This window comes from Belonocnema kinseyi, chromosome 2, assembly GCF_010883055.1.
Source record: "Belonocnema kinseyi isolate 2016_QV_RU_SX_M_011 chromosome 2, B_treatae_v1, whole genome shotgun sequence".
Classification (NCBI taxonomy): Eukaryota; Metazoa; Arthropoda; class Insecta; order Hymenoptera; family Cynipidae; genus Belonocnema; species Belonocnema kinseyi.
The window spans coordinates 130,977,761-130,987,849 of NC_046658.1; the positions used below are offsets into that span (position 1 = coordinate 130,977,761).

At 27.1% G+C, this 10,089-nt stretch overlaps 1 protein-coding gene across 4 annotated transcripts in view; it reads right to left on the minus strand.

Annotated features, from left to right (window-relative positions):
• Positions 1–9,853, minus strand: part of LOC117168125 (tensin-3) — a 639,780-nt gene extending 629,927 nt beyond the window's left edge. For all 4 annotated transcript variants that reach the window (XM_033353532.1, XM_033353537.1, XM_033353534.1 and 1 more), the window contains exon 1: positions 8,672–9,853. In XM_033353532.1, the coding sequence (XP_033209423.1) occupies positions 8,672–8,758 (87 nt within the window). In that variant the 5' untranslated portion in view covers positions 8,759–9,853. The remainder of the gene's footprint in view (positions 1–8,671) is intronic.
• Between the last annotated feature and the right edge of the window lie 236 nt (positions 9,854–10,089).

Consider the following 10,089-nt stretch of genomic DNA (forward strand, 5'->3'; position numbering starts at 1 on the left):
AAACAAAACTACAGTCGATGAGGGGTCTAAATAGGCTAAAATTGGAGATGTACTTCATGGACAAACCCTTATTAACCCTTATTAATATAATTTATGTAATCACCTAAATGATAATTTGTTAAATAAATATTAATAATTCGTATGAAATAACTTTTATTTAATGAATGATTAATCCGGACTTTATCCCGCATTGATATGATTGCCCGTATATATTTAACGAGATAAAATTTAAAAAGCCAACATGTCGCTTGTGGAGATTCTGCTAATAACTTCCAATAGAACCGGTTAGATGTGTCAACAAATGTTTCACTCGCATGGTGGCTGGTGTTAATTTTATCACCCCTAATTTTTTTTTTCTTTTAGCTCGTAAGTCACGAAAAAATATTATAGGAAATTTAGTACAGTCCCGTAATTATTTTTCTGTAATCAATTTCTTATTATTTTTTTGTGAGTTTAGCAAAATCGTTATACAGAATTATTATAAGACAATCAGCATTAGAATATTTGATGTTAAACTATTTTTCTTAATTCTACAAATAAAAAAATTTCATCTAAGATTTCAAAATATTTCAAGGCATTTTCCAGATTTCAAAAAATTTTAAGGCTCCACTATTGTTAAGGAATTTAAGCGGTTTGCAATACTTAAAAACATTTCCACAGATTTCAAGAAATTTTTTCTGATTTCGAAATTGCAAGTTATTTATAAGGCTTTTTCAAGAATTTTAAGGGATTTGAAAATTTTTTTACGAATTTCTAAATATTTCCACAAATTTTAAGGGATTTCAACGGTTTTAAGAGATTTTAAAATAATTCTACAAACTTATAGGAATTCAAAATATTTCTACTGATTTCAAAATATTTCCACTAATTTTAACTGTTTTCAACAGATTTAAAACTACACAGATTTGACGGAATTTCAAAATATTTCGAAACATTTTAAGGGATTTTAGAGGGTTTCAAAAATTTCCAAAAATGTATGGGAATTTGAAGGGATTATAAATGATTTGAACGGATTTTAAAAAACTTTAACTGATTTCAAGGCTTTGAAAGATTTCGGCGGATTTTCAAATATTTTAAAGAGATTTACAAATATTTCCAAAAATAAATGAATTTCGTACGATTTTTCCAGAGATTTTAAAGGATTTCAAAAAATTCCAGGCATTTGAAGGGATTCTAAAGAATTACAAAGGATTTTAAAGGATTCTCATGGATTTTAAGAGCTTGGAAAGATTTGATGAAATTTTAAAAGATTTCGGCGGATTTCCAAATATTTCAACTAACTTTAAGGGATTTTAGAGGATTTGAATCGTTTACAAACATTTCCGGGCATTTAAAGAAATGTAAAGAATCTCAAACGATCTTTAAGAGCTTTCATTGATTTTAAGGTTTAGAAAAGATTTTATAGGATTTTCAAAGATTTCGGCGGATTTCCAAATATTTTCACAAATTTGTTAGAGATTTCAACGGTTTTCAATAGATTTAGAAATATTTCCAAAATTAAATGAATTTCCTACGATTTTTCAAGGACTTTTAGAGGATTCTAAAACATTTTCAAGCATTCCCGAGTATTTGTAGAAATTCTTAAGGATTTCAAAGAATTTTAAAAGGCTTTCGTGGATTTCAATACTTTAAAAAGATTTCATGGGATTTTAAAACGTTTCGGCGGATTTCCGAATATTTCCACTAATTTTAAGGGATTTCAAAAGTTTTCAAGATTTTTCAAAACACTTCGAGGGCTTTTAGAAAATTACAAAGAATTTTTAACATTTATTGTAATTTTAAGGGATTCAAAGGATTTCAAAGGATTTTCAAAGGCTTTCATGGTTTTCAAGACTATGAAAAGATTTTATAGGATTTTCAAAGATTTTGGCGGATTTCCAAATATTTTCACAATTTTTTTAGGGATTTCAAAGGCTTTCAATAAATTCAGAAATATTTCCAAAAATAAATTAATTTCCTATGATTATTCAAGGGAGTTTAGAGGACTTTAAAACATTTTCAAGCATTCCCGAGCATTTAAAGAAATTCTTAAGGATTTCAAAGGATTTTGAAAGGCTTTCATGGATTTCAAGGCTTTTAAACGATAACATGGGATTTCAAAAACATTTTGACAGATTTCCGAATATTTCCACCAATTTTTAGGGATCTCGAAGGTTTTCAAGAGATTTAAAAAAAAAAACCTTTCTGGTAATTTTGATGGATTCAAAAAGATTTCAACACATTTTAAAGGAAGTTTATGGATTGTAAGAATTTGAAAAGATTTCATGGTATTTTGAAAGATTTAGGCCGATTTAAAAATATTTTCCCTAATTTTCAATGGATTTCAACGGTTCTCAAGAGATTTCTAAACATTTCAAGGGATTTTAGAGGATTTCAAAGATTTTTCAACAACAACGGTGATTTTAAGGCATTCCAAAAATTATAAGAGATTTTCAAGGATTTTGAAGGACTTCCACGGATTTAAAGGTTTTCAAAGGTTTCATGGGGATTTTAAAAGATGTTAAGCTATTTTTTTTAATAAAAAAAACCAATTCTAAAGAATTTAAAGAGATTCACGAAATTCCAAGGAGTTTCAAAGAATTTTGCATAAGTTCCACAAAGTCTAAACCCAGATTGAAAAGATTTCTAAATTAAAAATGTATTTCAAAGAATTTCAAAAATTTTTAGTTACAGGAACAATTTTTAGAGAACTTTGATAAATAAGTATAATTTAATTATTTAAAGGGGTTCCCAATGATTTTAACGAATTTCTAGATAATTTTAAGAAATAAAATAAATAACTTTGAAGAATAAATTAAATTAAAACTCAAGGGAGTTCTCATTTTTTCAAAGATTTTAAGAGATTTCACAGATTTTTAGGGAATTTAAACTTAAGGGGCCCAATAAATTTTATTTCAAGGGATTGTTGGCTATTCCACAAATTTGAAGGGCTTTAAAGTTTTTAAAGTTTTTTTTTAAAGCTATTTTAAGATATTTCACAGGTTTGAAAGATTTGACAGAATCTCTAAGAATCTAAACGATTTCAAAGAATTTAAATGGTGCTTTGTTAACATAATTTTAATGAATAGGTTTAATTTAATTTATATTCAAGATGGTTAAAATGATTTTTACTTATTTGAAAAGACGTTTTTGTTTCCAATGATTTCAGGGTATTTGAAGGGATTTTAAGGATTTTCCTGAGAACTTTAGGGAATAGTAAACTTTTATCTTAAGTGATAAAAAGGAATTGAAAAATTTCTAAAGGACGTCAAAAATTTGTTTGCTGTGTAAAGTTTACTTTGTTTAGAATCCCTATTTTGTTTACTTCCATATAGGATTAGTAATTTAAATTATTTGTTCATTTACAGTTTGTCTACTTTTTAGAATACTTCCCTTAATACTTTTGTACCATTTATTTTAATGCTAATTATCCTATAGTCCCTTTCTATACAATAATTTGAATCAACAAAAGCTTTTATTATTATTTCACTGTTCTAAACAAAATTTTCCCTCAAAATCTACCAAAATATTTGACTATAACAACTAAAAATTTGGTTACATCAAACTCTTTGATTGGATAAACAAACCTTTTTATCAATTTAACAAATCTTATAATTGACCATTTATCAATGCTAATCGGTTTCAAACAATTTTTTTGAATTTTATTGACCTACGATAGTTTCCCTATAATATTTAATTAGTAATGTAGCCTTTATTTGCTAATCTGTAGCAACAGAGAATGATAGACCTAGAAAATTCGGATTACATCTTGAAGAAAAGACACCTCTGATATTCGTATCGCAATAGGATCAAAATTCTAAAATACGATGCCAACACTCTCTCGTGGAAAACGAAAACCCTGCATCAGCATTTGACTTTGATCCTCAAAGAATGCTTGATGCTCCTATCATTAGGAAAGAGCTGCTCTATTCGTGTCATTGCCCACATGGTGGCACGAGCCATAATTGATCATGCAGCCATGTGGTAACAAGCTCGATAAAGATTAAACCCCAAAAATGATTGATCAACTCAACAATCTTGTACGACTTCCGGTCTGAGCCCCAATCTATGGTAAAAAAAACTATCAGCTTGATTGGACTCAATGCCCTTCGTGGTTGATTCCGAAACAAGCTATACAGATGTTTTTCAAGTCGGAAAAGAAATGTACCATAACATGAGACAATTATAAAAATGACCAATTTCAAAACATCCTATTAACAACATTCAAACGAAAAATGTTTGTTTTTGACAATAGTGTCTTTTATGCTTGAAGAAAAAAACATCTCAATACTGATTAGCCTATAGGATCAAGAAAATTTTTTGCTTTAATCGCAAACTGAGAAAAAGTCAAATAAAACGTAACTTGAAATAACTTTTTGATTTCAGAATAAAACTAAATGAATGATCAAAATATAAATTGGGGCAGAATAGAGAAATTTTTCAAGAGGATTTTAGGATACCTTCTATTTTAGAACTTTAGGAAGACTGTGTTGTTTTCTGTCGGAGAAAGCTTACATTTGGCTTTTCAGGGAAAACCAATAAAGAATTATATTTTTATGTTTTGATAATGATTGTCTTTTTATTCCTTATTGCTTAAAATGTTATTGCATTACCTTATTTTATTTAATAACAAACATTACTTTGAGGAATATGGAAAGGGCAAGCTGTAAAATGCTCATTAAGGAATGCTACAAAAAATTTTGTAGCATACGTACTTTCATATAATATTTTGTTAGGGCTACTAAATCTAACTTGAGCTGCAAAATACAATTTTGAGAAATTTCCACATGTAAATTAATTTTCACCACAGAATGGAAAATTTGACCAAATACATTTTTATTAATATAAGGTTCTGTTGTTGGTTTTGAAATACTTTGGTTTTAGTTGATTCTTTCCTTCATTTCCCTCCTTCTTCGAAATATTAATTTTTGATTTGTGAGCTTTTTTATTTTCTGATTTTGGTACCGAAAACAATTTATAAAAAAATAGAATTCATTTCGACATTAAAAACATTCTTTTTGAATTGACTGAATTTATTTGTATCAAAAAGAAAATTAGGGCTTATGGAAAATAAAGTTTTTGATTTGTAATTCTAACAGGGATCAAAATATTCTGTGAAAAGTCCTAAAAACTTCACTAAAGTTTAATTTAAAAAAAATCATAAATCAATAAAATTTGTACCTGTACGAGAAACTGATTTTTTTAACACAATTTTAATGGGTTTATCACTATACAGACACAAATTTAGGTATAACGGAAAACAACAAATACCCTCTTATCTTATTCATGTAATTCAAATTGGGAATAAAAAAATTTTTTAATTGACATTTTATTACTGATTAAAATTTTCGGAACAATTTTTTACAATTATAAATAATGTTTTGAATTCCAATCAGTAGCCAATTCTTGCTGGTAAGAAATTAGAATAAATTTGTGTAGAAACAAGTTGATTAGAAAAGAATACGAAATACTGGCTCAGACGAGATATCCATTAGTAGAAATAAATTATGCAAGTGCAAAATAAAAATATAAATTATGAGATCATTCGAACTCTTGATTGCATTGCAATGTTTTATTCAGTTCTTTTTTTTTTAATTCTGCTAATAATGCTTGAAGGCGAGTCTAGATAAGGTTTCGTTTGTAAATGTTCTTGTTTCCTTAGGCATTATTGATGTAAAAAAAATTAGCATTGATTCCAGAAACTATTGGAACGAACACGGATTTTTCTCTTTTTATGTAAATAATTATTCTTCTTTTACAAAGGCACAAACAGGAATTTTTTTCAATTTTTTATAAGAGTTTGAATTTATATATAATAAGCTGGACCAAAAAGTAATTTTTTCGCAGAAGTGACATGAAATTGTTATTGCAGATACTGTAACTCAAAAATGTAGAAATTAGGGGCAGTTTTGTCAATTTTTAATTCAATATTTCACGTTCATAAGATTTAGAAAATATTCTAAAAAACTAAATTACATCACTTTAAGTGATGGCTTTTGAAATTTGGGCGATTGTTTTTAACAAATTTAAATTTTTAGCCTTTGTATTATTTATACAATTATTTTATATCGCCTTTCTAAAGCATTTGCGATCCTTTGTAAATTAAACAATTTATTGAGTTTTTAATACTTTGGACTACTAAAATGTTTTTAATTAGAAAAAAAATTATTATTAATAGAAAAGTTTTGTACTTCAAAGTATCTCCTATCTAATAATACTACATAGAAAACTATACAAATAATACAATAATATTTTATAATAAACTAATAGAAAAGAAAAGAAAATTGATGGAAACTGATTTCTTAACTTTTGATGATAAATTATTAACAATGGCAGTTTTAGAAGAAAAACATACCATAAAAAAATGTTTTCAAATATAAATCTTCTTTTAAATCTAATACTTTTTGTTTTTTTACAATAACCGATTTCCTGTAAAAAAAAGTTAACATAAAATAAAATTGTTTGATAACTGCAAACGTTCCTTGAAATTTACAATAAATTAATTATGAATACACAAAGATGAATTTTTTATCAAAAAGTAAATTATGAATAAAATACATAATATTTAAATTAAGTCACTGAGTTTTCAATTAAAAAAGATATTTTTAAAATCAATAATGGAACCGTAAAATTTTCAGTTAAAAATTTAATTTTCGATAAAGAAGACGGTTTTTTCCTAGTTTATATTACCGAGAAGAGATAAATTTTTAACTAAATCGTTGAATTTTCAATCAAGAAAATAAATGTTTAAAAAAAATTAATTTTCTGACCAAAAAGATGAATTCTGAACCCAATATTTTATTTTTAAAACTAAAAAGTGGATTGTTTTAGAAAAAAGTTGACGAATAATTTACTTATCAGTTGCAGGTTTTTATTTTAAAATTTCGATTTTTTATCAAAAATTTTAATTTACGATTAAACAATGAAATTTTTTAATAAATAGTTGAATTTTGATCCAAATAGTTTAATTTTTTTCCTACAAAATTAATTTTCTACAAAAAAGGAAAATTTTTCTACTAACAAGTTGAACTTTAAACTAAAATAAAAATTACAATCAAATAGTTCAATATTTAACTAAACCAAGATAAATTCTTTAACAGAAATAAAAAAGTTTAATTTTAGTTAATAAAATTAATTTAAATCAAAGATACAACGATTTTTTTACAAACTAGTGAAATTTTCTACCAAAAAGATTCATCTTTAACCCAAAAAAAATTATTTAAAAAGTAGTTGCATTTTCAAATTAACCAAAATAGTTGGATTTTCTTTAAATAGTTCAGGTTTTATTTTAAGAGTTTTTTGTAAGGTTTCAATAAAATGAACAAAATTTGTTTAAGTTCCTAGCAAAAATTTATAGAATTTTTCATCTCGGAAAATTAATTTTTAGAGATTATTTAAAACGATTTCAAAAAATTTCACGAGATTACAAAAATTGTCAAAGAATCTGAAATATTTTAAAGCGATTATTTAATTTTGCAGAAGTAAAAAAAAATTCGGAAAAATTGGAAAATTTTTAAAAATTAGAAGGCTTAGAAGACCTAAGAATATCAAACAAAAGAATTTCCCTAATCTTCGTTTGAAAATTTTAAATGATTTTTTATTTTGAAAAATGAACTTTAAGAGAAAATAAAAAAATATCAAACCGTTTCCTAAAATTTCAAAAAAGAGCGTAAAGGATTTTAAAGCAAACATTTTTAATTTGGTAAGATTAAGAAATATTCAAAAATCGAGTAAAATAAAGAAATATGTAGTAGGATTAAAGAGAATCCAAAGAATTTTATAATTTAAAAGATTTTTAAAGATTTTTAGAAATGTAGATTTTTAAAGATTTCATAAATAAACATCAGGAGCTTTAAAAAATTTTCGAAAGGTTTAAAAAAAATAAACAAATTTTCCTAAAATTCCTAGGAATAGTTAGAAAATTATAAGGAAGTTTTTTATATTTTGAATGAGTTTTTCAAATTTTCTGGAAAAATTTGAGCCAGTTAAAAATATTTTCAGGTATTTAAGAGGTTTTAAATATATTGGAAATATTTAAAAACTTGGAACCATTTTCGAAAATTTATCAAATATTTTTCGATTTCTTTCAAACTTCTAAAAGTCCTAAACATCCTTTAAAAAGGGAATTTTGCCTAATATTTTGTGATTCGTACTATTTTCTTCTTCTCAATTCTCAGAATTTGATTACAACTCGAATTAAAGTGTGCAAAAACTTTAAACAAATAAATTTTTATATAAAAACTGTATCTTATATTATCATTTTTTTTATGGGATTGAAAAAAAGCTTTAAATTATTGAATTACAATTAGTATTTACGTTAAGTAACTTCGATATTTTTATAAATAAAAAAAATGAAAGGCATTTATTCTTACATGAAAATATTATTTTATTTATTTCTAGACAATGCTACATTTAAAAGAACCCTTTTTTATTAAGAAAATGTCTATTATGTTTTTAGGCATAATATAAAAAATGTTACGTGACGGCGGAAATAATGTTCCTGGACTACCCTAATATTTATTTACTCATTGTTATTTTAGTGTCCATTTAACTCAAATATACCTCAATTGGCTCGAATTATATTTACCCTAAAATTCTAAAAGGTAACCAAATACCTTTTATGAATCTTTTTTCCGACCCATCAGGAAGTGTGAGGGGTCCTTTTTGACCGTATTTAAACAGAAAGACCTACCTTGACAAGCAGATGAACCGGCTGACTGACACTGAGTGGTTTCCCTCTCCTCACTTTCCCACCTCCTAAACACTTAATCCACGGCATGTTTTGAATATTTTCCCGCCTTTTTTCGAATTCACTCTTACAATAAATTTTTGCGAATTCACTCCCAGAATCGGTTCCGTCTTCAGGATACTTCCGGTGCTTCTTTTTCAATATGACGCGAACATCCTGATTCCATCTTAAAATGTGGCCGAAACTTTTCCAGGAATTATTGTCCTCACGAAAGTCTGGAAACTAAAAACTGTGCTCTGGATTTCAAAGTTGGGAAAAATCGGAAAAGTTTAAATGCCTCTGGAGCATTCGAAATTAATGAAAGATTCACAATTCTTTTCGAGGCTACCAAGGCTCGAAAAGACCCGAGAAACTTCAATTTATCCGACTCACGGATAATTCTTGTTTTTGTCTTCGAGAAAGTCAAGAGACGAGAAATGAGATGTTTTGCTTCAAGGTTCCAGTTGCTCGGAAAATTATCTCTTGAATTATGCAAACATTTATGTGGAACAATTTGTTATCATAGTCTTCAGAAAAAATAGTTTTATTCTCCACTGAAGAAGAAAACTCGTTCCAAAAGTTCGTAATCGAAGTCGTTCGTTCTTTTTTTTTTTTTAAATTATCGATTTTTGGACACTTTTTTTAAATAGCTCTTCAGAGCCGACTGCGAACCACGTGTCGGTTCCGACGCTAATAGAGCAATCTGTGCAACTAGTTTCAATAAAAAAAAGTCCTCTTCCTTTCAGGCAATTATGAATGCACTCACAAAACCAGAATTGAAACGATAGTCCTGTCAGATGTCACGTGTGTGATTATTATTCACGAGCTGTCATCGACACTCGAAAATCAGAAGAAACTTTGCTTCCTCTCATTTTACAAACAAGTTTTGAATCAATTATTGCTTATCTTTCTGATTAACAATTTTATATTTAAACGGAAAACGTTCTTTTTCTTTGGTCTTTATTATTGTTACTGATTGATGTTTCAATTGTACGATAAATTTTTTTTAATTTGTTAACATTATTTGTTTTTATTCTTATTTAGGTAAAAAATGTTAGAAAAAAAATAGGTAAAAAATGTCGCGTTTTGCGATGATTAGTGGGTTACGTCGAATAAGAATGGAAATGTTAGGAGCGAGCGCGCACGACTGCCTTCCATCGCGGTTTGTTGTCGACTGAAGCTGAAGTCGACTGAGAGCGAATGACCGGCGATGAAGGAACCAACATTCCACCCGGCATTTACATTTTTTTTGGCACCGTAACTGCAGTGTCAAAACATAAACTAACACTGTTTTCATTACTAGTTCCGGGGCCGCGGATAAATTAATGCTGTGACGTAACATTTTTTTTGTTATTTTTAAAAACATATTGGACGTTTTTTAA